This window comes from Cibotium barometz, chromosome 8 (genome assembly GCF_041138505.1).
Source record: "Cibotium barometz isolate CiBa-2024 chromosome 8, ASM4113850v1, whole genome shotgun sequence".
Taxonomy (NCBI): domain Eukaryota; kingdom Viridiplantae; phylum Streptophyta; class Polypodiopsida; order Cyatheales; family Cibotiaceae; genus Cibotium; species Cibotium barometz.
In genome coordinates, this window is record NC_141053.1 from 5,702,273 (window position 1) to 5,729,940 (window position 27,668).

General features: G+C 49.9%; 1 protein-coding gene across 1 annotated transcript in view; it reads left to right on the forward strand.

Moving 5' to 3' along the window:
* The window catches only part of FTSH12 (FTSH protease 12), a 208,898-nt gene that overhangs the window by 93,660 nt on the left and 87,570 nt on the right, over positions 1–27,668 (forward strand). The window contains exons 8-9 of the mRNA XM_086801201.1: positions 23,570–23,740; positions 23,834–23,946. Of these exons, the coding sequence (XP_086657327.1) occupies positions 23,570–23,740; positions 23,834–23,946 (284 nt within the window). The remainder of the gene's footprint in view (positions 1–23,569; positions 23,741–23,833; positions 23,947–27,668) is intronic.

Sequence of the window (27,668 nt, forward strand, 5' to 3'; positions counted from 1 at the left end):
AGTGTCTCGATTCTGATCCTCTACCCCCACCAACGACTTCCACAAAGGGTATTCTCATACCCCCCATAATAACTGGTAAGTCTTCCACTGCCCTTGAACTACCACCATAACTCAACCCACCAATAATATGGATTGGTCTATCGACCGCAAATGGTCTACAACGGTAGCAAGCCCACATCTATCCTATGGTCCACACTAATCTCATATTATTGGAGGTGTGAAAAACACTTGGAAAACCCACACTAACAAAAGAGATACTGACATTCAAATATCACACGAAATGCGACTAATGAGTGTTGGGTATTTCATTCCTAAAATTTCTATTGGAAATAACCAATTGGAGTGTAGATTTCATGTTATCGATGTAGCAGCTCTCCAAGGCGAGATTATCATTGGAAAAGAGTGGATTGATGCCACTCACTGCCAAATCAAGTGTGGCACAAAGAAACGGCCACCATGGAAATCAAAGGCAAAAAGAGCACCATCCTCTTGTATCTCCAAGAGGAGAACATACACACACCCTCACCCCCGATTGCCCTTGGCCCTCAAGTCCCATCCTCATCACCGGCAATCTCCGCTGTTTCCACACCCCATACATTACCCAAGTTAGTCGATCGGCCACTATCGACACCATCCACAAATGGCAATCAAGCCTCGTCGTTGACATTTCTCCTCAACTCTACATCCTCGACCCAAGGTCACCACAAAACGTTTCACTGCTGAAATGAAACGTTGCTGAAACGATTCATTTTGGAATGAAACCTTTCACCACTGGAAGGTGGCTAGTGAAACGATGGACCGAAACGATTATATACATAAAATCTGAAGGTTGGGCATGGTGCCAAAAGAGCTGAAAGTATACACACCAACGGTTCAATAATCAATCAATCTTAACCCTCAAATTGGTGGAAGAATTGGGCAACCAATTTGGGGGTTTTGCCCAAACCGGTATTAAACCTGAATTTAGGGGTTTTTGCCCAAACCCTTGAATTGGTGGAAGAATTGGGCAACCATTTTGGAGATCCTAATTGAGATTTGCTCAAATTGGGCAACCAATTAGGGGATTTTGTCCCAAATTCGATAAAACCCCCAAATTTGGGCATCGAATTGAATGCCCGTTTTTGAATGTTGAGATGACGGGCTTATAGCTGTGATTTTTGTATGTTTTTCTCATACTTAATAGAAGTCTCATTTTTTGGGGGGGGGAGGGGGGGGGAAACTGCCCGCTTTGAAACGTTCTACGTTTCACTCCATGCATGAAACGTTTCAACAACGTTTCGTGTTTCGCGTTTTAGGGGAAGTGAAACGCGTTTCGCGGTGACCCTACCTTGACCATCCGCATTGCGATCTTCTATCTTTATCATGACAATCAATGGTGGGTGCCCGAGAATCTTCTTGCTGCTTAGGGATTTCACTATGGCTACAGAGAACTATGATCCCCAAACGGCCATCTCCACCACCCAAGCGTAAGAAGCCCACTAAATCAACAAAAATCAACCCTAAGTCACAACTTCAATGTTGGCTTGTCCCTGACCGCCTATTATGAGCACAAGGCTACTATGAAGGCAACACTCGTCTTTGGCTACCCAAGCATGCCGCATGTGCTCACCCCCCACAGTCACTTCTTGGGAAGCCGCGACAAAAGGTCCCACAACCACGGGCTCAGCAACCCCAAGCACAACAAAGCCAACAATGCTAGGTGCCTACCAAGGTGCTCAAAGCACAAGGCTTCCATGAAGTCAACACACACCTGTGGCTCCCAAAGCCACAATCAAAAGCCTCTCCTCCGTGTTCGAAACCACCTCATAGATCAAAGCCTCCTTGACTGTTAAGCCGGAAGCCTCGACAACCACAGATCTTCATCACTTGACAGGGTTTGGTGCCCAATTTTTTCTTAGAAGCCCAAGGCTTCCATATTGGCAATTTCATCATTTGGCTCCCAAGGCATACCCCTCAGCATGTTGCCCAAACCACACCACCCAAGCCAGTACCTGACCAATCGACGAAGATGGTTTGGCGACCAACGGGTAAGCAAGTCCCCTCCTCCTCGACAAAATTCTATGGACTTGCCCAGACCCAGCCCATGGGCGCTCAAAAGCTCAATTTGCCCTCCCTTTTTCCCCCGTGGAGTCTCCTTCACAAAGCTCTATCCCGCCCCTCGACTTCGTCACCAAACCAAGGGGCAGTGCTACAAATGGTTGAGCTTCTCCAACCACTCAAAGATAAACTCAAAGGTAAGCTGACAAGTCTAGCCATATGGGCCACTTAGTACAAAACCCTTTTTAGGGATGTTGACCAATTAACACAAAAAAAAAAGAGTCTCTAGGTTATTAGGATCTAGGTGATTAGGACCACGGACACACCTTTTGTCCTCACCCATGCACGATACTTGCAATTCTCACTTGGATCTGTCCTATGCACACACACCGCACAAAGCTTCATCGTCGGTAGCCATCTAGGTACATCTCTGGATGGGGGGACCATGGTGGGTGCAAGCCTGGTCAATGGTACGACCCATCGCCTAGATTTTTTGAAGGACCTCCACTTTACCGGAATAACGCTTCATGCGTAATCAATCCAATCCTTAACTTCTTCTTCGGCTCCACATCTATGGATCCTTGCCATCAATTACCACTCCTATCCACACAGGATCCCAGTCCCATGAGCTCCAAAGACAGAAGAAGACAACCCACAAAAAGAAAAAATGAGAACACCGCAAACCGATACCTCCGTGGGAGCCAAGATACCAATCACTGTGTCTTGACACAGATGCTAGAGCTTCATGAATATCGCCATCGACAATCAGCATCTCGGAGCGCAAGCGGTCTCCATGTGTGTTGCCTCCTTGTCCCTCTGAAATTCGCCCCTTGTCACTTGCTTACTAACACCATTGTTTTACTAACTCCTCTTTCATCATACCACGGACCAACCCGGATACTGGTCATTAAGTATTTCGTGCTAGTCTAATCGTTCAAGTACTTTGACTCCTCTAATGAGGATGTCCCGCCGCAAAGGCGACAAAAAAGAAAAACCCAAAAACAAATTAAAGAGTACTACTGGGTATATCCAAGAAAGTAAACTCATAAAAGCCCATCAGACTAGCTAGGGTTTGGGAGTGATTAGTGCTAATCACTTGTTTTCTCTCTCTCTCTCTCTCTTTTTTTTTTTTTCGTGAAATGGTGTTTTATATTATATGTAAAAATGTACATCAGCCACATGGCTCACACAGAACCTATGGCCCCAAAAAAAAACCCCCACAAAAGATCCTCTAAAGGATCATGACCATGCAAACCTATACACTAATAAGAAAGCCTCCTAGCCAAATAAGCGTCCCAGATAAAAGCATCAAAGATGAGCCAGCTGAGCCGCCGTAGACCATAACGAAATAACATCTGCATCCAGTAGCTGAGCTGAGAGAAGAGAAGAAAACTGCCAAAGCAGCAAACCGCGGATATGTAGAATGTGCCCATGTATTCCAGACAAGGAATCAAAGATGAACCCATTCCGTGTAGTCCAAATATGCCAAAGTCCTGTCCATCTAAGGAAATAGAATATCACAAGGTGACTGTCTGAAGTAATGACTCGAGGACAAATCCCAAATATCCACCGATGAGCCGAAACAGTAGACCTCTCTACTGCCTCCCAAACGCGAGAGACAAAAGACCAAATCTGACGGGCCACTGGACAACTCATGAACAGATGCATTAACTGTTTCAGTGCATGTCGTGCAGAAGAAGAAAGAGGCCAATGTAATTTTACGACGGCTGAACTGATTTTGTGTAGGTAACCCTCCCACCAACATCCTCCAAATGAAAACCTTACCTTGGTAAGGGAGTTTAGACTGCCAATCATGCATAAGAGTTTTCTGCCACCATGATTTAGACTTGTGCAATCCCCACACCTTATTGGCCTTGGCTGAAACCCAATCTTTCTCTGATACGAGCTTATGATAGACCTGGTTAGCTGAAAGTGATATCAAGTCACCAGATTTACATAGTGCCCAATCAAGCCAAGGCTGATCTGCAGATGGCCGAGGCATTGGAGTAAAAGGCTCAACTGCATGCATGACGTCAACCCATAGTGGCTGAAATGTCCGAGGAACCCTAAAGTGCTGCCGAATACGACGAAACGAATATGGCCTTTCACGACAAGGTATCACAGCATCTTGGATTCTAACCAAGCCTAACCTGACCATGCGGTTGAGTCGTATGCGTGAAGCATCTCTGTCTGGCCAAATAATGACACACGACTCCATAAATATTTCGAACTGCAAAGAGTTCAAAAGTAGTCTTTCATGACTAGGATCCCACCGAGCCAATAGTAGAACTTCATGCCAAGAAAGGAGAATATGCGATAAAATGTGAGATGAGCGAATACGGACAGGATGAGCCGCATTCACAATGTCCCACCATGAAGCCTGCACACGTGTCCGTCCATGTGACAATCCCTCCAACTCAATCAAGTCACGATCCATGAATACCCAAGGCTGCTCCTGCAAACACATATCCTGAAAAAGCGCCCACCTACGTGCCACCATATGCAAGCGGACATCCAGTAAAGCAGCCCCATCCATTCTTTTGGGCGTTGTAATGTGATTCCAAGCTATCCATGTTTGACCCATAATATTTCCTTGCCTCTTCCACAGCATAAACCGAATGGGAGCAACCAAACGAAGAAGAGATTTGTGCGTCCAAGGTAGCAAAGGCAAAAAATAGGAAATCATGCTAAGCATAATAACCTGAGCTACCTTAACCCTCACGTGCATAGGCCACCCTTGAGCTTTCCAATACACAAATTTATCCGAGATCCGAGCAGAAATCCAAGCAAGAAGCGCTTGGGGGGTCCACATCCACACCCACCGGATACCCAAGATGACGAACAATGTCTCCTGTATGCACCACACTGCCTTGCCACCCTAATGCCTCAAGATCAAATTCCGTGCATACAATGAGGGCTGATTTTGTTGAATTTATTTTCAGCCCAGAAGCCAATGCAAAATTATTCCAAGCTTCCATTGCTCGATCTATATTGGCTTTTTCGGCCCTGAGAAACATAAAAGTGTCATCCGCAAGGGCTTGAGCAACCAATTGCTTGCCATGAGGGAGATGCAAACCAACCACTTCACCATGCAATGCCATAGCATCTAGGCGAGATAACATAGGATGAGTGGCAATGGCAAAGAAAAGAGGGCTAAGAGGACAGCCCTGCCGGAGAGAACGGGTGAGAGAAATACCATCCGAAAGTCCTCAATTGACCATAATCCGCGTGATAGAGTGAGAGCCAAGTAAATGCACCAAATTAGCCATTTTGGGACCAAAGCCCATGGCTGTCATTAACTGAGAAAGGAAAGACCAGCCGACATGATCAAATACTTTTTCAAGATCTAGTTGCACCATCACAATCTCTTGCTTGTTTGCCTTGGCATAATCCCCTCCAATTTGAAAATTAAGAATATTATGCAAAATATTCCTGCTATGCACAAATCCTTATTGATATGGATGAATAAGAGTAGGAAGCACCTTCTGCAAGCGATTGGCAAAAATCTCTGTAAAGTTTTGATACAGAATACCCATAAGTGAGATCGGGTGCCATTGAGCGAAAGAATTAGGCGAAGGGACTTTGGGCAACAAACGAAGTATGCCCAACTTCCAATCGGCAGGCATATATCCCTCATCCCAAACCCTTTGACAAATAAGTGTCAAAGGCTCTGCAAGTTGATCGGCATATTTTTAGAAAAACTCACTTGTCAAACCATCCCAACCAGGGCTCTCTCCCATGGGCAGTTTGGAGAGAACAGCTTCCACTTCCCCTTGAGTAACAGGAGCATCAAGCTGAACCGCCACATCAGGGTCAACTTGATATCGTACTTCAGCAAACAATGACTCCCTTTTGCAGCCAGGACAGCCGGCGAGACATCCTCTCGAGGGGCAAGCAAACCTTCATAAAACCTGATGCAATACTAAATAACCTCAGAAGGTTGAGTAACAAGGTTGCCTTGGGCATCCATCAGCCTAACAATATTCTCACGCATATGTTTTTGATGCAACTTATCATAGAAGCGATGAGATTGACAGTTAGCATCTTGCAAAGCATCAAGACGTGCAAGTAGTTTAAAGCGAACATATTGTGCTTCCTGCACCCTAGATAGCTCCTTTTTCAGCCATTCTATGGCATCCACAACTTTAGCATCCATAGAGTCAGTAAGCATGAACGCCTGCAAGCCCTTTAAAAGCGACAAAAGAAGAGCCACATGCTGTTTTTGTATAGAGGCATTAGCAAGACCATAATGCCGCGCTATTTCCGAATGTTGGTAAGGAACACTGGCCAAGCATGATAATCAGCCATGGACACTCTTGTGGAGAAATGTCGTATCAACTGACGCATATAAACATCAAAAACTTCATGCTCCAAAAAAGTGTGATTTAAGCGCCAAGGCAAGCGTCCCAACAAGCCTTTATATGCATCCACAGGATGATAGACCATTTCAAACACAAGCCGCGAATAAACTGAGAAAACCTCTTGCTGATCAACCATCATAGTAAGAACCTCTGGCAATAAGAGATCTTGATGTAAAATATACATCCTATCCAATCAGCATAAGTGCCCCAAAACTGTTGTGAGGCATAAGTGTAACCCCTTTCATCTGGATGCAACCAAGACCACATGCCTTGTTTTAGCGACCTCGCTGCAAAAGCTTCCTACGCCATTCTCTCCGTGCCATCCATTACAGAATGAGGCGACGTGGCTTGCTCCCTGGAGACACACATATTAAAGTCTCCCATCACAAAGCCAGGATGAGAGATTGAAAGAGCACACAAGTCATTCCACAGCAAACGGCGTGCACGAGCATTATTTGGAGCATACGCCCCTAACAACCATAAAGGCGTATCATCCCAAACAATCTGTATCACTAGAAATCTTCCATGAACATCTTGAATCACAAGAGAAGGCTGAAACTGCGAACAAAGAGCAAACATAACACTTGATTGCGAAGCAGGATGTCCGCTGTAGAAAACATGAAACCCCTTATATACATAGGCTTTGCCAGCCAACTTATGCTGCTTATGTTCAACTGCACACAAAACATCCCAACCATGACAAAAAGTTGTACGCCAAAGCGTGAACTGCTTTCGGCGCGAAGAAATACCCTTTACATTCCATTGTACAATTTTCATAAGCCTTCCCAGAAAAGGAATCAACAAGGCTGTGTACTAGGCCCAAGACAATCTGCCAAATCACAAACCTTTTGAAGCATTGCATTTTTAGACATGGTATTTGTGATCTCAGACTGCCCTTGGAGTTCCCGAGCACGTGCCGAAGGGTAATGACCATCCCATGGCGAGATGACCTCACCCTTCGAACCAAACACAAGAGGCAATTGTTGTTGTGCTTCTTTTGTTAGGCGACTTCTAATAGGATAGCGTTCTACTCTATCCACCCCAAGAGCCCCTGTACCCTGAGAAAGTTGGCCTCCCAGCCTTTCAATCCTGGTCTGTTGCTAGGCACCTGAACCCAAAGGGCGACGAGCATATGTATGTAAGGGCCCCTGATGAGTACGCAAAGGGCCCCACCAAATAGAATCTGAGAAATCTCCCCGCGGGGCAACAAATCGTGTCTTTTTACCACGTACTTCCACCCATGGCTGCTCAACCTCATTCTGAACATCCACATGTACATCCATGTGCTGGGCATCATGTAAAGGAGCATCATGCTCATCTTCCACGGGCAACTACCCATCAACGATATCCTTGGTAGCAACAACTTGTTCTTTCTTAGGACATTCAGAGACAAAGTGGCCCATCTCACCACATTTGAAACAGTGGCCAGCAAATGTATCCCACCTCAATTCATACATTAAACTTTAAAGGTTGCAGCCCAGCCATATTGACATGCAAATGTGTCGGCCTAGGTCTCCCAGTATCCCACAACATGCATAGACGATTTCGGTTTCTAGATGTCATTCGGGGCAACACCAAGACATCATCGATACCTCGCATGAGACATGGTAAAACACGCCAAAACATTGGTGGGAATAGTTTCACTTCAACCCAAACTGGGCAAGCTTGGCGCAACATATCTTGGTACTCTGCCATAGGCTTCCACGGAATCACATGAACCAACTGCCCATCCAAAAACCGTGGCACCTGCTCCAAGACTGCCCTACGGGGTTCCGAAGTGCGAAAAAGTATTTCATAAAAGCCTCTCGGACCATCATAAATGTCCTCAAGTGCCTCAGGTGACACCAAGCGGCCCAACCATGCTCTAAGAGGAGGCAACAACGGAATACGTCCAATAAAGAAGAAGATAGCAGCACGAACATGAAAATCTGTTAGCTGTTGTAGCAACAAAGGAGTCTCCATGCATACATTAGCCACACCACCATTATCTACTGCAGCCATTTGCACGCTATTTGCCTTCACATATTCTTGCAGAAGCTCAGCAGTGATCTGCAGCAAACGTGCAAACTCCGGAGAAGGTACTTGAGAACTTTCCTCTGCATTGTCTCCAACATTCACCGGAGTGTAGCTTGCATCAACATCAAGCCTTTGACGTTTTTGTTGCTCCGAGGCATCTGAAGCATAACCCACATCCTTCTCGATCATCTCCTCAATAAGATCCATGTTAAGGCTATTGGTAGCCATGCCACCAACAGCAACAGCCGGGTCATCCAAATCCATGTACAAAAGCAAAGAAAACCCACTCTCTCTCTCTCTCTCTGCTGCTGCAAGGAAAACCCTAAAACAGTAGCTTTGCTGTAGGCGAAACCCTAAAACAACAGCTGTAAACCGCAGACAGCAACAAAACCTCTGTTCGAAACCCTAAAAAGCTGTTTTTCTGCAAGAAAAACCCTAAAACAGCACGTGTAAACCCTTAAACAGCAACAAAATTTCTGATTGAAACCCTAAAATAGCATCTTTGTTGCAGACAAAAACCTAAAACAGCAGCTAGGTTGCAGACAAAACCCTAAAACAGCAGCTCTGTTTACAGACAAAACCCTAAAACAGTAGTTTTGTTGCAGACGAAACCCTAAATCAGCAGCTCTGTTGCAGACAAAACCCTAAAACAGTAGCTCTGTTTTGCAGACGAAACCCTAAAACATGTACAGGAAACCAAGATTCGCCATTGCCATGCTCCACTCTCTCTCTCTCTCTCTCTCAGAGGTTGAGGATATGCCCACTATTCGTGCAGCTCTCTCTCTCTTTCTCTCTCTCTCCCACTCATTGTACTTATTGGACACCCAGATTCAGCTTTTTTGTTCAGTACTTTTTCATTTTGTTGGGATGACTGAGGATACCCCATACAGGTACTCCGATTTGTCTCATAGGCTGAGTTCGGTCTTTTGGAAGACGTTAATAAAATCTTTCTTTCTTTCTCTCTCTCTCTCTCTCTCTCTCTCTCTCTCTCCATTAGGAGCTCCTGGTACCGTACTTTTCCTCATAGTTGTTTCAGTTTCAGTTAGTTGTTTAATTGTTTTTAGCTTTCCTTACACAGACATTGTATCAGATCCACCAATTGTTGTAACCTTTTTGGTCTCATAGGTCATTTTGGCCTTTTGAAGACGTTAATATATCATTTCATTTCATTTCATTTCTCTCTCTCTCTCTCTCTCTCTCTCTCTCTCTCTCTCTCTCTCGTGATTAGGGCTACCAACGTGATCCTCTTCCGCGGAGATCTCACACGATCTTCGCCAGAGAGCTTGCATCACTCGTTGGATTAGAGAGTGTGTCGGTGTGAAAATGAGTGTGGGAGGGTGGCGGTGACGGGCGGCTACGGTGGAGCGCTTGAGCCATGCTTGAGCTCGGCGGATAGGCAACTTCCCTTGGGTAGGGTTTCCTTAATATTATCACTCTCTCTGTTGAGCATAGTTTCTCTCTCTCTCTCTCTCTCTCTCTCTCTCTCTCTCTCTCTCTTTGCTGCAATGCCATAGCAATGTTTCAGTTAAATCCACCATAGCGTGTGCAGGTAGCAAACACTAGGATCACCTTGTCTTTCAATTGGTATCAGAGCATTGCTATGTCCTGCTAGGCTTGTCCTCTCAATCATCCACGCATGTGTTGGCGGTGGAGTCTTCATGTGCTTGACATGGTACGCCAGCTCGTAGCTTGGCAACAGCTCACAAACATTGTTTGGTTTTGTTGCCCAACGTGTTGAAGCAACCTTCTAAGGTTTTAAAAACCTTACATCTCAAAAGCGACATGTGCTACCAACACTCTTTTGCTGTGCTCTTGCGTTGTCTTCAATATCTACCATTGCGTTGCCTCTCTTGTGGTATTATCGGCTTGCTATTACCCGTCGACTACTGTTGCACTGCCTCACCTGAAGTCGCTGCCCAATAGCATCACAACTAAGTCGTCGTGTGGCCTACACGCCCCATAAGCCCCAAAAGCCTTGTCTAAGGCTTAATAAGCCTTATATTATATGGTTTGGTAAGCTTTATTAAAAGCTCTGACACTGCATGTAACTTGGTTGAACACAATGCTAATCAATACACTTAAATACACCAAGATTTGATGGACACTTGCTCAAATGCAAGAAGTAAGTTGCTGAATTGACAAGAGACACACAATGAGCCGAAACGGCCGACCCCTCCCTCAAGTAAAGTATATTGATCTTGGGAGAATCAAGTACATAGTGTCATGGGCATTTCTGACGACTAGATTTCCATACCAATGCACTTCATCCTCCCCCTTTCCCTACCTGTGAACTCCGATCACCATCCCTGGGCCCTAATGGGGACTTGAACCCCCCACCCTATTTCATCCATTTCTTCTCTTTCTTTCCCACATATCTACCTGCTCCTTTCAAACATTCCCTCCCTCTACAATGGGAGGATCTGTAGATGACAAAATCAGCCAGCTTGATCATATCCTTAGGGATCTTATCAAGGACCAGAAGAAGACACTGGACAACACCATCACCGCCATCAAGAAGGACTTATTGACGCGCATGGGGAAGCTGGAGGCCGAAGCGGAAATATGGAAGGAAGAGAAGCTTACCATGCAAGAGGAGTGGGAGAAGGAAAAGCTCGCCATGCAGGAGGAAATCATTGAAGGGCGAAGTGGCATCCCTACGCGATCGTCCACGGGAGGAAGGAGAGACTCTTGAGGTGGACAAAGAGGCAATCAAAGAAGAGATCACCAAAACCCTCACCCACACAATCGAGGGGAAAATGGAGGCGGCCCGCGAAGGATGGGTAAAGGTGATGAAGAAGAACATAAAAAAGGAGGTGCAAGAAGATGTACAAGTGATGAAGAAAAACATCAAGAAGGAGGTACAAGAAGATGTACACATGATGCAGTCTACTCTTGATGAGAGAAGATGCGACGGATCCGGCGCCTCAACATCCGAGTCATAGGGATACCAGAGAGAGCACTGCCTCCACGCTCGAGATTGACGGACGGAACCTATGTACCAAGCTCGGACTAAAGGAGGATGAGCCGCTCCCATTCACTAGAGTATGGAGGACAACCCCAAAGGACTCCACCAAAGGCAAGGCCTTAGTGCTACAGTTCCCAGACGAGGAGAGTAGGATGAGCTTTATGAGAAGACGGGCTATCTTGAGGAGCTTGCCAGGGGACCCCATCTACTTCGATGATGACCTCACATGGATGCAGCTGGAGCACAGAAGATTATGCATGCTGAAGATCAAGGCGGCACGCAAAGAAGGGAAGAAGGCACATTATAGGGATGGTCACATCTATATTGATGGGAAGAGGGTTGAATAGCGCCATCTGGCCTATGAGACACGGAGGAAACAACATGAAGACAGAGAGATACACATAGCAGTCTGGAATTGTAATGGAGTCCTGTGGACACATCCAGGGAGACTTGAGGAGGTGATGGAGGCCCGGGATATCATCTTGATGACAGAGACGCATGAGAGCCCGGAGAGGGGCTTACCACGGGTTGAGGGTTATCAGTGGGAGTCAGCTCACTGACAGGGGATGAGACAGGCCACCTCCTGAGGTTCAGGAGGTATTGCAGTGCTTTTCAGACATGGGTTACATGAGCATGTTCGAGTCGTAGCACGAGACTTGGAGGCGAGATAGATGTGGATTAGCTTATGCCTCTCAGAGACCAGATGGATTTATATCGCCCTTTGCTACTTTCCTCCAAAGGGGTCGCGGTTTGCCACCACCGAGGAGCCGGGTGGAGGAGAGGCTAGTGAGTCTCCATACTCTGTTTTATCTGAGGAGATCTCACACTATTCGACACTGGGAGAAGTCTTCTTGATGGGGGACTTCAATGCATGGACTCAGAGCAGACAGTGCGAGATCTATGACTTTGAGGATCCCTTGAGACTAGAGCCGCTAGCTACAGAGGATACAGGGACCACTCGGATCTCCGCTGACGGAGGAGCTGACAGCACTAGATATGGGCAACATTTGCTGGAGCTTGGGGCCCGACACCATCTCGTTATTTATAACGGGATGACTCAGTGGCCAGATTCAGGTGGGTTGACTTGCTTTCCAGTGGGAGGTGGCCGTAGTTCAGTGGACTATGTGATGGGATCCCGGGAGGCAGCGGATATGGTGTCTCACTTCACCGTACCACCATGCCCCATTGGGGCGGATCATACATACCTATCCCTCACTTTCAGGAGATTACTGGAGACCCACCCACCCATCATACAGCCACCACACACTATTTTCCACTTCACTCAGGACCTAGTCGATGTGTACGACTATCATGTTCATGATCAGCTATTTGCCTTAGATCCATCGGCACCCATGGCTATGCTCACCTCCCAGCTCTCACATGTACTGCACTCCGCAGCCGCGAGGAGTTTCCTATACCACATACAGACAGGACAACCACCTACATCTGGGAGCATGCCCCAGAACCGATGGTATGATGATGAGTGCAGAAACCTTTACCGCAGTCTCCGAGTGCAGAGGGCTCGCGGGGAGATCACCCAGAGGCAGGCAGGCAGGAGGATGCACTCTCACCCGCCGTAAGCGGCGAGCTTATGAGGAGGCTCAGTACTGGGACACATATCACATGCTCATGAGCAGAGATGCTGCTGCTGCTTGGAGGAGACTCAGAGAGCCGCGTCCTCCCACACCTATTACCGATCCTCAGACCTGGCAGACATATGCAGAGAGACTTTATGATGTGCCTGCACAGCCCCCTTTTCCACAGCCCACAGAGCCATGCTCCACAGTCTCCACCTTCTTCACCTCACCTATGGTTAGGAGGGCCATATGCCGACTCCAACATGGACGGGCGACAGATCATACAGGATTACAGGGAGAGCATCTCATCTATGCTATTGATACATTGGCACCATTTCTTGCTCATCTCTTCGACAGAGCTCTGTCAGAGGGGTTTCCGGCTGAGTGGACGATGCACACTATTGTGCCGATCCATAAAGCGGGAGATGTACTAGACCCCGGGAACTACAAGACCATCATGATTGGCCATATATTGGCCAAACTATACGGGGCAGTTTTGGAGGCAGAGTTGAGCACTCATGCAGAGGTTGGGGGATTGAGAGCAGCAGGCCAGGCAGGCTTCCGTCGAGCCTTCTCGACCATCGACCACATTTTTACATTGAGGTGCCTGATTGATCAGGCCAAGGCACGGAGGGAACGGCTCTATTGTTGCTTTGTGGATTTCCGCAAGGCATTTGATACTGTGACCAGAGAGCGCCTCTTTCGGCGACTACAGACACTAGGCATACCTTCAGACATGATGTGGGGCATATACAGGCTATATGAGCATGTCTTTAGGAGAGTCCGATGCCTAGGAGGCTTGTGCGACACAGTTGCTAGCACCATTGGTGTGAAGCAGGGGTGCCCGCTCTCCCCCACGCTCTTTGGGCTCTATATTGATGAGGTGGTCGATTACATCACATAGGGAGGAGGCTCTGGGGTTGAGCTATCAGGTATTACTGTCCATGTTATGCTTTATGTTGATGACATCGTCTTGGTATCCGACAAGCAGGTTGGGCTTCAAAGACACCTTGTGGCTCTTGATGACTTCTGCGCACGCCAAGGCACGGAGGGAACGGCTCTATTGTTGCTTTGTGGATTTCCGCAAGGCATTTGATACTGTGACCAGAGAGTGCCTCTTTCGGCGACTACAGACACTAGGCATACCTTCAGACATGATGTGGGGCATATACAGGCTATATGAGCAGGTCTTTAGGAGAGTCCGATGCCCAGGAGGCTTGTGCGACACAGTTGCTAGCACCATTGGTGTGAAGCAGGGGTGCCCGCTCTCCCCCACGCTCTTTGGGCTCTATATTGATGAGGTGGTCGATTACATCACATAGGGAGGAGGCTCTGGGGTTGAGCTATCAGGTATTACTATCCATGTTATGCTTTATGCTGATGACATCGTCTTGGTATCCGACAAGCAGGTTGGGCTTCAAAGACACCTTCTGGCTCTTGATGACTTCTGCGCACAGCAGGGTCTCACAGTGAACCTTGGAAAACCAAGGTTATGATCTTCCACACCTCACCCGCAGTCAGGAGCCACACTACTCTCACATTAGCAGGAGGGCGGGTCGAGGTGGTGAGCTTGTATTACAGCAACCACTCTATGAGCATCTCAGGGGATGGGTTTATACATCGAACGCGGTACATGGATGTATACATGCCACACAGCTCTCGCGTTGCTATTGGGCAGCTACGAGTCTCATCACATCAGCTAGAGATAGAGGCTGGGAGAGCGGCACGGGTTCCTAGAGCTGCGTGGATATGCAGATTGTGCCGCGAGGAGGTGGAGACTGAGGATCACTTTGTATGTAGATGTAGAGCCCACCAGGGGGTCAGAGATAGATATGCAGGATTGTTTGAGGAGCACTCTTCACTACATCAGTTGATGGAGGCCTCGGACCAGCGACAGCTTGGCAGACTACTACTAGAGCTTCATAGTTCTCGAGAGAGACTCCTCCAGACACCCACTCCCACTAGGGGTGGGAGACAGTCCCAGCTTAGATTTCTTCGAGAGAACTATGCCAGTGCCAGCTGATGTACCACGTGGGGTGACCGCACAGAGAGCAGAGGAATTGAGAGCCAGGAGGAGACCTAGACAGACTGGACATAGAGCACCCCAACTCCGTCACCGAGAGATAGCAGCTATCCGAATGAGAGACCAGATGGAGACACAGGAGAGGCTAGCTCGCTTTCATTCAGACTCAGGGTACATGCTCACGCCATTCACAGCCTCAACATCGGCGATGTATGATATCTTATATCCCTCTTATGGCACTTGATGGAGTTAGACATAGATCTGCATAGCATGCTTGTACTACCCCTTCAGCATATAGAAATGCATTTTGCCTTAGCACTCCATCCACATCCCCACCCCCACTTATATTGTTTGTATATGGGCTCCACCGATCCATGATGATTCACAGTTGTATCCAAACACATGCACACTTTTTCTTTTCTTTCTTTTCTTCCGATGACCGGAAGAACACAGTTGTATTAGACAAGTTGTACTGTGTACTCATTTTTTGATCAAGTAAAGAAATACCGCAAGGGAACGAGAGTCAGAAGCTCGCCTGGACCAGGAACGTACCAGCTCGCTGAAGCTCCCGCCTCCACCTTGCTCTGCGCACCCGTCTGTTCGCCCCCATCCCTCTGACGCCTGTTCGCCCCCTCCTCTCCGCCTGTTCGCCCCTTTACCCCCCGCCTGCCTTCTTCTCGCCGTTGCGCCCCCCTCCTGCCTCGCTGCTGCGCCTCCCCCCTCCTCGCCATTTCGTCCCCCCCCCTCCTAGCCGCCTCTTGGCCTTTTCGCCCCCCCCCCCCCCCCCCCCCTCTCTTCGCCTGTTCGCCCCCCCTCGCCGCCTTTGTCGCCTGTTCGCCCCCCACCTCGCCGCCTTTGCGCGCCCGCCTCCCTTCAGCACCCGCCTCCTTTGTCGCCTGTTCGCCCCCCACCCCGCCGCCTTTGCGCACCCCCCTCCCCCTTTGTCGCCTGTTCGCCCCCCACCTCGCCGCCTTTGCGCACCCGCCTTTTTTTTCTTTTTTTCTTTTTTCTCTTTTTTTCCCTTTTTTTTTTCTTTTTTTTCTTTTTTTTTCTTTTTTTTTTCTTTTTTTTTCTTTTTTTTCTTTTTTTTCTTTTTTTTCTTTTTTTTCTTTTGCCGCCACCCCCTTAGGGGTTTCTCCTTCGCTTTCGCCCCCTCCCTCCTCTTTCGTTTTTTTCACCCCCAGGGGGTTTTGTTTTTCTCCATTTTCATCCGGACTTCCGCCTCTTGGTGTGCAGCCTGTTTCTTGCAGGTTTTTCCGCTTTCGCCTCGCCTTCGCCTGAGCTTCAGACTCTGATGGAGACTCCTCCCGCCTCGCCTCAGAGGGACTCATCCGCAGCCCCCTCGCCCGCCCCCGAGGACATCCCCATCAGGCTTTCTCTTTCGCCGGAAGAGGAAGCGAGCCTCACCGCAGAGGTGGAACGCCTCCAGGCTCATTCCACCATCTGCCGTATAGTCGGCACTCGCCCCAGTAGAGGGGAGATCAGGGATCTTCTTCAGGCCCGCCTTCTTGCAGATGTGGGCAAGATCCTGGATGTACAGCTCCTGGGCCGGGGCCATTATCAGATCGAGTTCGAGGCCGCCCAGAGCGTTGCCAAGGTCCTTGCCATGAGTCCTCTGGACATCAGGGGTGCTCGGGCTTTCTTCAGACCTTGGCAGCATGGATTTGACCCAGCAGCGGCGGAACAGGGAGAGCGCCTCTTCCATATTACAGTTTGTTTCCCTGGTCTCCGCCGGGAGTATCTTCCGCTCCTCTCCAGGCTCGGAGCATTGGTGGGCTCGGTACTAGAGACGGGCCCCTCAGCAGCTTCAGTGGTGGCCAGAGCAGCTGGGCTACCTTCGGTCAGAGTGTTGGTGTCTGACATCTCCTCCCTTCCTAAGGTCATTCAGCTACCTAGGATAGGGGGGGGGGTGGATAGATCAGAGAGTGGAGTTCTCGGGGCTCCCGAACCAGTGCTTCATTTGTAGGCAGGTCGGTCATCTGGCCAAGGCCTGCCCTCGCAGGAGACCTCGACCCGCACCACAGCAGCAGGCTTCTGATGGCCCGCCCACAGATTCGGCTCGGCAGGCTGCCTCAGGGACGCCTGCCCAGGCCACAGAGACCTCGGAGTGGCAGCCTGGACAGGGGCGCCGCCGAGGGAGACAGCCACAGCAGCACGCCCAGAGACCGCCGCAGCAGCAGCCACAGTCTCAGCCTCACTGGGTTCCCGTGAGGAACAGCTTTGCTCCTCTTCAGGAGGAGACCCCTGCAGCGACCGAGGACCAGGAGATGCCAGCTCCCCCTCCTTCACCCCCCCCACCCCAGTCCCCTCCCACCGCCTCGCTTCCACCTTCGCCTCCTCCCGCCCCCGCTCCGGTTTCGGCAGCGGTTCCCTCTCCACCTCCTTCGCCTCCCCCTCCTCCCCCTCCGCCCGCCTCACCATCTCGGGAGACCCTGGCAGTTCCCTGGCGCTCACCTGCAGTCCGGAGAGCGCTGAGCACTGACCTCGCTCGAGCATCACAGAGGAGACCCATGCCGATTAGGGCCTCGCGGATTTCATCTATCCGCAGTCGGCTGAGTCGCCTTGGCATTAGACAGCGCTCGGAGGCCTTTGATTATACCTTTACACGGCTTTTTGGAGCAGAGGGCCCCCATGAGCCAGCACCCATTCGAGTCCATGTAGTGATTCCTCCGGCCCGCGGGGAGGAGGCACTAGACTCAGCGGTGGCCTTCTCGTTCCCTCTTTGTGGACCTTGTGATCGGGAGTGGACTCTAGAGCTCGCTTTCAGCACTTTGAAGACTCAGGCAGTTGAGTTTTCTCACCACATGAGCGATTTGGAGGTGACAGATGTGATAGGCCGACTTTGGGAGTTGGCTCATTTTTTCTTGGATCCCGGGAGTGTGGATACCTCAGGGATTCGGCATTTGGTCGTGCGCATAGTGGCAGACTTGGCACGCGATCCTGGATATGTGAGTATACACGAGGTTTCTCTGTCAGAGCAGGAGGCAGTCGCCATGGGCCACAGCCACTGGCGCCTGATCCGGGATTTTTGCATTACACCGGGTGGGCAGATTCGCAGCCGTTCGGATGGGGACTACTCTCCATCCATGCCGCTTGCGAAGGCCCGCCGCACGGCTGAGACAGCATCCACCTCAACAGGGCATCCATGAGGATCATCTCATGGAATGTACAGGGCCTTGGCAGAGCACACTTTATACGTTATCGAGGCTGCTTGAGGCAGGAGCTTCAGAGATGCCTGGTTGGTGGCAGCATTGACATTTTGATGATGCAGGAGCACCACTTGGGTGAGAGCAGGATCCGGAGATATGGTTCGGTGATGCCTGGTAGATGGGACACTTTTTGGTCTGTAGGGTTTGGTCCTTTGGGTGGACAGGGAGGAGTATGCATGGTTATTGCAGATGTATGGCGGCAGGCCATTGTGGATCGAGGGATCATTGTGCCTGGTAGAGCAGAGTATGTCATTCTGAGGATGCATGATGAGCTATTGGGTGTGCTCAACATCTATGCGCCCAATCATGCTAGTGCCAGAGCAGAGTTCTGGACTCAGGTCACAGATGCATTGCCAGAGGCCGCACATTGGTGTGTTGGGGGAGACTTCAACATGCTTGAGGACCCGGCAGATAGGGTGGGAGGCAGTCATGTTACAGTGCACGGCACGGAGCTTGCAGCTTGGGACCGGTTTTGCATGTCACTGAGGATCACTGATGCATGGCAGCATGGGGCTTTCTCCCGGTCTCAGGATAGTCTTAGTTTCTCTCGGTCGGATCGCCGGTAGGGAGGGACTAATCTATCTCGGATTGATCGCTGTTATGTGGGCGATTGGTTAGGGGAGCGAGGAGGCTCTGTCGGCATTCTCGCTGGCACCTCATTTTCAGATCATGCGCCAGTTATATTGACATTGGAGGAGGGGACACGGGAGCCCAGCTTGCAGTTGAGGATCCCAGAGAGGGTACTTGCAGATCCCAGTCTCGCTGAGGATATTGAGAGGATCTGGCATGATAGTCAGTGCTCTGACCAGGATGCAGCGGGTCAGTGTGCCCAGGGACTCATTGATCTTAGCTCTTTTTTGCACGCTGCAGCTTTGACGCGACTGGGAGAGATTCGCGAGGGGAGCAACGGCTGAGACGCAGCCTTGCTTCGCTACAGCGCCTTCAGGAGCAGCAGCCTGCATGTGAGTGGGTGGCGTCCCAGTTGAGCCAGGCACGTCAGGAGGTTAGAGAGGTAGAGGAGCAGAGACATGAGTTTTACTATCGGCGTCAGGCCTCTCAGTGGACGCAGCTTGGTGATAGAGTGACTGGGGAGTTTTTTGAGATCACTGGACCCCGTCATGCGCGAGCAGGAGTCCGCCAGCTTGGTAGACCGGATGGTTCAGTAGCTACTGAGCTCGGGGAGATCAGAGCCATTGCCACTGCTTTCTATAGTGACCTGCTTTCAGCGGAGCCAGCCACTGAGGATCGAGATGTTTGCAGACAGACTGTGTGGGCCCATGTGCAGAGGAGGGTCACAGACCATATGCGTACAGTTCTAGGTGCGCCTCTGTCAGAGATTGAGCTTGCCGAGGCCTTGAGGGTCCTGCCGCGACATAGTTGCCCAGGGGAGGACGGACTGACGCCGGCCTTTTTTTTGCGCTATTGGGACCTTTTGGGGCCAGGCCTCCGCAGGGGCTGTCAGCATGTTTTGGACACTGGGGTGATGCCGCAGAGCTTTTCAGAGGGCTTGATCTATCTTATCCCCAAGGGGGAGGGAGTATCAGATGACATTCGGCAGTGGAGGCCTATTACGATCCTCAATACTGTCTACAAGGTCTTAGCAAAGGCCTTGAGTTTGAGGATCCAGCCCTTCCTGGGGGAGTTGATTCATGCTACTCAGACAGGATTTGTCAAGGAGCGCAGTATCCTTGACAACATCTTTACTTTCTGGGAGGCGACGGCCCGAGCTAGATTTCTTGGCGAGGACTTGGTCGTGATGCTTCTTGATTTTGAGAAGGCATACGATAGAGTTGATTGGGGATTCTTAGAGGGCACTATGCTTCGCCTGGGCTTTGAGCCAGGATGGATCAGAGGGGTGGCAGCTTTGTATTCCACAGCTCGCAGCCAGGTGCTGATTGCAGGAGGATGGGGGCCGAGTTTTGAGCTGACCAGATCAGTCCGCTAGGGGTGTCCTCTCGCCCCTTTCCTTTTTCTCTTCTTTGCGGAGGCTATGAGTATGTATTTGACGGCAGAGGAGGTTGGTTTGAGAGGACTTCAGCTCCCAGTCCGGGGGGAGGATTTGCTTGATGCTGAGTTTGCAGATGACACAGGCTTATTTTTGCATGGCCAAGAGGCCAATCTTATTCGGGCTGAGCAGTCGCTCCAGGTTTTTAGTGCAGCCTCGGGAGCATTGATCAATTGGCGCAAGACAGTGGCCTTTTGGATCAGTAGTGCTCCCACTCCGGCATGGAGCCCGGACCCCGGTTTTAGATGGATTCCTCCTGGCACAGCAGTGCGGTATTTGGGATGCCAGATTGGCCTCGATTTGTCACCTGAGCAGCAGATTGCCCCGCTTCTTCTGAGCATTCGGAAGAAGCTATTGTATTGGAGTACAGCTCGACTATCCTTGGCTGGGAGGGTGGTGGTGGCAAATCAGGTGCTGTTAGCGACCATGTGGTACATTACGTCTTGCTGGATTTTCTCGAGCTCTTGCATCAGCCAGGTACAGAGGCTGATCAGGAACTTCTGTGGTCTGGGCGGGACGGTCAGCCAGCTCGGGCAAAGGTTGCATGGGCAGTTATTTCACTTCCGCTGGCTCAGGGCGGTTTGGGCATTATAGATCCAGTCGATCAGAGTAGAGCCTTATTGGGGAAGCTTATTGTTCGGGGGTTGCTTCCAGGCGCTGAGCCTTGGAAAGAGCTCCTCTTGCAGCGACTGCAGGCTCGGGCGCCCCCTGCAGGGGGTACTTGGGCACCAGAGATTCGCTGGATCTTCATAGAGATGAGGAGGACAGGCCTCAGTAGAGGATGGGAGGACAGATTTGCTTTGAGTATCCTGAGAGCTTGGGAGCTGCTGAGACCAGGGCTATCCCAGCGGCCTCCTTCTTGTGTTGAGGAGCGGGCCAGGCAGCCGCTCATCTGGAGCCCTGCGGTTCGTACGGAGCAGGGTCATATGCTGGGTTCTCGGCCTCGTCTAGCCTGGGGACCTTTAGCGGTAGGCCCAGCTCGTAGTTTTGGAGACTGGCAGGCTTTCTGCAGTCTACCAGAGGAGATCCAGGTGGAGAGGCTGAGTCACTTCAGAGGGGGGATGATTATGAGGGATGATATTCAGGAGGCACTTACAGAGGAGTGGTTCACACCTCTCGAGCCAGTGGCCCCACGGTGGATGGGAGCCTTTACGCAGTTGGAGATCCTGATTGCTGTCAGAGCTAGCACTGAGGATGGCAGATGCCTCTATTATGAGATTCAGGATGAGGGCAGACTTCAGAGAGTGGAGGTGGAGTCGCCTTTGGTTGCAGAGTGCACCTTCCAGAGGATTCGGGTAGTGGCTGCCGCTTCTCGGAAGTGGCATATTGACCCCGACCTTGTTGATGTGCTCCCGGATTGGCGCATATGGGCATATGCAGCGCGCCCCTTGGCACGGCTACAGTGGGACCCCGGGGAGTACGAGTGGCATGATCCTTATGCATCTCTTGAGGCCACAGAGATCACCTTTTTTCAGTATACTGTTCGGCTGGGACGGCATATTTTGACGGCGAGGAGGACGGTTTCTCCAGCGGCAGCGGGGCATTGGCGATTGCAGGGACTCTCACAGGAGTTCCTGGAGGATTTCTGGGCTCGGCTCTGGGCTAGTCGGCAGGCCCACAGGATCTCGGCTTTTCAGTGGCTGGTCGCCCACAGGGGCTCAGCAGTTGGCACTTGGCTTGTGTACAGCGGTCTTCCGGCGGCCTGCGTCCGATGCGGCCACCCCATGGAGACACAGAGACATTGCCTTTGGGACTGCCCTCAGGCACAGCAGATTTGGCTGCGGATACTGCGTATTCTGGCCCCCCTCTCTCCAGAGGGTATGTTTACGTGGGGTGCCGCTGCTTGGTCGACTTTGTCAGGGCCTGCTATGGGCTATGAGATGGAGCAGGGCAGTCAGGCCATCAGATTTATTAGGGGCCAGCCTCGCCTGGTTCCGGCACCGGATTTCTCGTCCGCCAGCTGGACATAGGAGAGGGATTTACGATGGGAGCTCCTCAGCAGCCTCACCATCTGGTTCACCTGGAGGGCCCGGTGCTTTACGGCCTTTGAGGGGAGATTAGAGCCACCAGCAGAGACTGTTCGGGGGATCTGGCAGGAGTTGATCCACACCCTGCGAGGACAGTACGACCGCATCCGGGGAGACTCGGATGAGGCGATCTTACGGCGCCAGGCCTTTCACACCACTTGGCGCTGTGGCCCGTTCTACACCTTACACACGGGATCCCCCCGTTGGCACTACAGGCCACCTGTTTGGCTCTTCCCCCCCCCCTATTGTATGATTTAGCCGCGCAGTTTTATATACGGATGCTTGTATTTTGCAGCACCTAGAGTCTCCCGGGCTGCCATGATGTATTCTCTGCTCTTCTCTCTCTTAGGAGCAGGAGAGATCTTTTGTAGCCCTTCGGGCGTTTTTATATAACTAATGAAAGGATCCTTTCTCGGAAAAAAAAAACACAGTTGTATTATTTTTTGTCTCATAGGCCGACTTTGGCCTCTCGTAGACGTTAATATATCTTTCTTTCTTTCTCTCTCTCTCTCTCTCTCTCTCTATGCTCCAATGCCATAGCAATGTTTCAGTTCAATCCACCATAGCCTGTGCAGGCAACAAACCCTAGGATAACCTTGTCTTGCACTTTTTTAATGTTATTTTGACATCAAGTTGTTGATGGCACACTACTAAAAGGAAGTTCTTCAGTGTCTGCAGATTTTGCAAAATCTTAGAAATCTTTGGTCGTTTGTATACATTACCTTTTTACATTGGAGTGCAGTCCATCATCTCAACAAGACCTTGCTTTCTCTTATACATCTTTGCAAAATAGACTGGTGATATGCTTGCTATCTAATCAATTATACATTGTTATAGACGGTTAGAGAGTCTAAGCCACCCTCCACGGGACTAAGTGCTGCGTGAATAAGCTCTACTTGCATTGTAAACCTCATTTATCCATGAATATGCATCATCTAAGCTGAAGGGTGTGCCACACGCAAACAAAGTGATTATTTTGTGCTGGCACTTTCAATGCTTTCAGATGCCTCTTGGGTATTAGTGTCAAGGCATGCATGTGTACGATGCCCACTATGTCTTGGGAGGTAAATTACTGTGGTTCCTATGTCTTCTTCCAGATGCCAGCATATGTACTAGATGAAGTAGCCCAAAGATGGATTGCATACAAAACTGTTTGAATGCCAGGAAGTCTTTCCTGTCTAGCACATCTCATAAAAATCTTCATTATAGGCGAGTGGAATGTTGAGTGATGAATTTCAAAGTACTCACGAGATTGTAGATTTGACTTTTTGATGTCATACATTTTCTACTTTGGGAACAACATTGTCTTAGTGATTCTTTTGAAGATGCCGAATGCTGGTTTTTCTCAGGGAATTCTCATCAGTGGTCCACCAGGAACTGGGAAAACCCTACTTGCACGAGCAATAGCCAGAGAAAGTGGGTTGCCATTTGTGTTTGCTTCGGGGGCAGAGTTTGTGGAATCAAGCACAGGAGATGGGGCTGAGAAAGTTTTCAACATATTTTTTACAGCTAGAGCCAATGTATGTGACACTCACACCATTCTTATCGTTTTTTGAAGTGCACTATGCATGTGGTCGCTCATGGTTGCCTGTGAATGTCTATTATTCTTTCAGGCTCCTTCTTTTATATTTATTGACGAAATTGATGCACTAGCTGGAAAAGGTGTAAATGATGATCCAGAACGAAGGGCAACTTTTGATCAACTCATTGTGGAGCTAGATGGCTTGTATGCTTTTTTTTACTGGTTAACTTTCACAATTTTTTTTTCTGTAACAAACAAGCTTCTATTCTAGTATGAAGTGGAAGAAAGGACGCTCTTCATTTGGAGTTGCAGAGACGCATGTGTGATCTGGTGTTCAGTGCCCCCATTCATTGGCTATTTCAGGTCAGACATGGTTTATGTTAGCTCTGTCTGTTCCATAGATTTGCTATGAGGGTGGTGACACAGACTTGGCCCTCAAGGTTCATAGAGGGGTGGTTCATCTGAGGCAAGTCCCGAGTTGACAGTTTGTACCACCCTGCAGCATTGTCAGAATCAAAACTTGGCAGATTCGGAGGGCTAGAGGCTTAGAGGCTATGAATGGCAGTCAGACCTTGTATACTCGGTTCAAATGCATCATTTGGGCAGATATTATACATACTTTTATGGCCACTTAGGCACGTATCCAAGGTCCTTCAAAATCTGCACATTTTAGGGGCATTGCCATTTTCAGGGAATGTGATCATGGGATCTTCTTCTCTTCCACTCCCTGGAGACTCTCTTGGAATCATCAAATTTTAGACTGGCTGTGCACACCTTCCCTTCTGGGATGAATATTGACTGGCCTTCGGCGGTGGTTTTGTATTGTTCTGTTCATTTTTTTTCCCCCGGAAACAAGATCCTTCTATTAGTTAACGAAAGACGGCCTTAAGAGGCTAAGTACAAACGCGCCTCCGAGTATGGGGCGAGGATAAAAGAGCAAAGGAAAAGGTGGGGGGGGGGGTGGGGATAACCACACAGGTGGTCGATAGTGCCAAGTGGGCTGACCACCACTATCTGTGAGAAAAGGACCAGGTCGCCACAGCCTTAGGAAGGCTTCTGGACGCTTTCACATACGGTCAGAACCACCCTGAAGCTTCCCCCATTGTCCGTAGAGGGTATGAACGATGTTGAGTCAGATGCTCCTAATGGTCTCTGTAGGCAGAGTGTGGGTGCCTTCGATGGCTTCGTTGCCAAACCTCCCGAGCCTTCAGGAAATCCCAAAGACAATGTCGCGCAGACTTCTGCGGATGGCCGCATCTCGGACATGATGTTTGTCTACCTCCAATGATCAACCACGTGCCTACCTCCAAACTCCTATGTGCCAACAACCACAAAAAGAGAGAGATCTTCTGAGGTCGAAAACTATCCCATAGCCTCTTCCAGAAATCTGAGAGAAAGTGCGATGAAAGGCCTTGGGAGTGCCGGTGTCCTACTGTTGTCGGAGTGCCTTGATCTTGGGCATCTGGATCATACGGCCAAGCCATGCGGTGTATGCAAAAAAAGGGGTACTCGGAGTCTCCTCCCTATCTTCCGGATTACACCAAGTCCACTCCCCCTGGAGGCACGTCATGGGCCGGCTCTCCCATATCCATAAACGCGCGAGTCTCTCCTTGGTCACCTTAGTCGGTGGTGGGTCAATGTGCCACTTGTGCATGGAATCCAGTCACCCTCACCCGCTGTAACGTGCATCCCTTGAAGTCCTCCACGGGGGGCTCTGCTCTCACTAATCTGCAATGAGGTCCAATCTAAAAGGTGAGCAAGACAGAGCTCTCATCTGCGCCATGAATTGCCAGGAGAATATCATGCCTGGTGAATACTCTGAGCCACTATGGGGTGTAGGGTCAGGGATCAGGGTCAGCTACTTCGGAGGAATGGCAGAGTTGATGTTGAGGTTGAGTCTGTCCCTGTCTTGAATCCCAGTCAGGCCCCTGTCGAGGGCCGTTGGGGGCAGCTGTCTGAATGTAAGCAAGTGACCTAGCAGGGCATGTGCTCAAAGCTCCCCAAGATACATGTGGGTGAGCCCCTAACATGTGACCACTCGAAGGTATCAATGACAGCACGGATACCAAGGCCTTCGACCAACTTGGCACTATTCCGTAGCACTAACCACAGAAACCGAGAGCATAACTGCTGTTAGCTCTCATTGGAGGCTCTGCCTTCAGTTAGAAGCCTGCTATATTGAAGCATCCCAGAAAGCGATTACATTTAGCCATTGATGAAAGGGAGAATACATGGAAGCTGGGGAGCTGATTGAATCCGCAACTATAGGATGATGAGGAGCCAGCAAAGCGCAATATTTATATAGCTGCCAAGGTAGGCCTAACGGCCTTGGAACAAGGATTCATTCCGAGCAGTCAATCGATGGCTAGGGCGGCGGTCCAAGGCCTTTCCTCAATAGGCATGTTCTGTGATTGCTCTAGCACTAATTTGAAGGAACCCTCCCTCCATCTGGGCTACTTCACGGCATAGAATCCGCTCTGTATGTTTCGAAATGATCCATAGTACTGCTATGGTGCCTCTCTATTACGGCCATAAACTTGCTCTGCTAGTCGAGTGTCCTTAAGGACCCCTTTGAGCGTGGAGCGTTTTCTCGGGAGAACGGCAGATTTCGGCAAGCAAAATCAGGGGGTTCTAGATCAAGGCTTGTCGAAGACGCTCCTCGAAGGCTATTGTAACAGACTGTTGAAGGGTCGACCTGAGATGATCCAAAGCTCATAACAAACTGGCTGCAAATCTGTCCTCAAAGGTTGGGCTGAAGCCACGAGCTTGCATCTCCAAGAAGATCCATCTAGTGCTCTGTGGCCAAGGGCCTCCTGGACTCGGTGTAGGGGCTGAAATCGTGGCCAGGAGGAAGACCTTCCAAGGCTCGCCGCCTGGAAGAAGGCCTCTAACAATTAGCTTGCCTAGAAGGGCACGGCTCTGTATGGCGGGGTCGATGTTGCCTAGGACCCCTCTGTGGCGTGGCTGTATAATCACTCTCTAGGCCACCTTGGCCCAAGTAGGCCTCTCGTTGCTGCCAGCCCACAGAAAGTTGCGGATCAGTTGCTGAACCTAACAAATGCAGGCCCGTGAGAAGGCCCAGGAAGAAGTGATATACCGCATGGTGGCAAGAACCTGGTTCGCCACCACCATCCGACCGGCTAGGGAAGCCTCACTGAACTCTAGTATAGTAACTTCTTCCAAATGCTCAGAAGAAGAGGGGCTAATTGCTTCTCTGGGGAGATATCGATGCCCACCTGGCATCCAAGATAATGGACCAGAGTTCCCCTCGGGATCCACCGGAAAGCATCAACTGGACGCCAAGTCGGGTGGGCAAAGAGCCAACCCGAAATCCACACGACTTTGCTAGTTGATCTGCACTTCGGATGCACGACAGAAGATCTCTATCACCTCTGCAAATCTGTGAAGGTTCCCTTGGTCGCTTGATAAGTATGCTGTATCATCTGCGAACTCGGAGTCAAGTAACTCCTCCTGTATGGATGGGGAGACGCAATCCCTGAAGCCCAGTCTCCTGAGTTGAGAGAAAGTTGCTCATGGCCTCCGCTACAAACAGAAAAAGGTATGGTGCTAATGGGCAGCCCTACCGGGCTGAATGAGAGGGGAAATCTGTCACCTGTGGCTCCCTAAATGAGAACCTGGCTGTGGGAGGCCGAGTAAAGTCCAGAAACACTATGGATCCACTCCTCCTGAAATCCCATCCGGCACATCGTCCCCTCTAGAAAGCCCCAATCAACTATCATAGGCTTTCTCAAAGCAGTCGCCTCCCTGAAAGTGAAGATGTTGTCTAGAATGCTCCGATCTTGAACAAAACTTGTCTGAGTATCATGAATCAAGTTGGTGAGAAAAGGCTGTAGTCTTAGCCAAAATCTTGTAAGCAGTCCCGAGGAGGGTGAATCTCCATTGTCGAGTCGGAACAAAACCTGCTG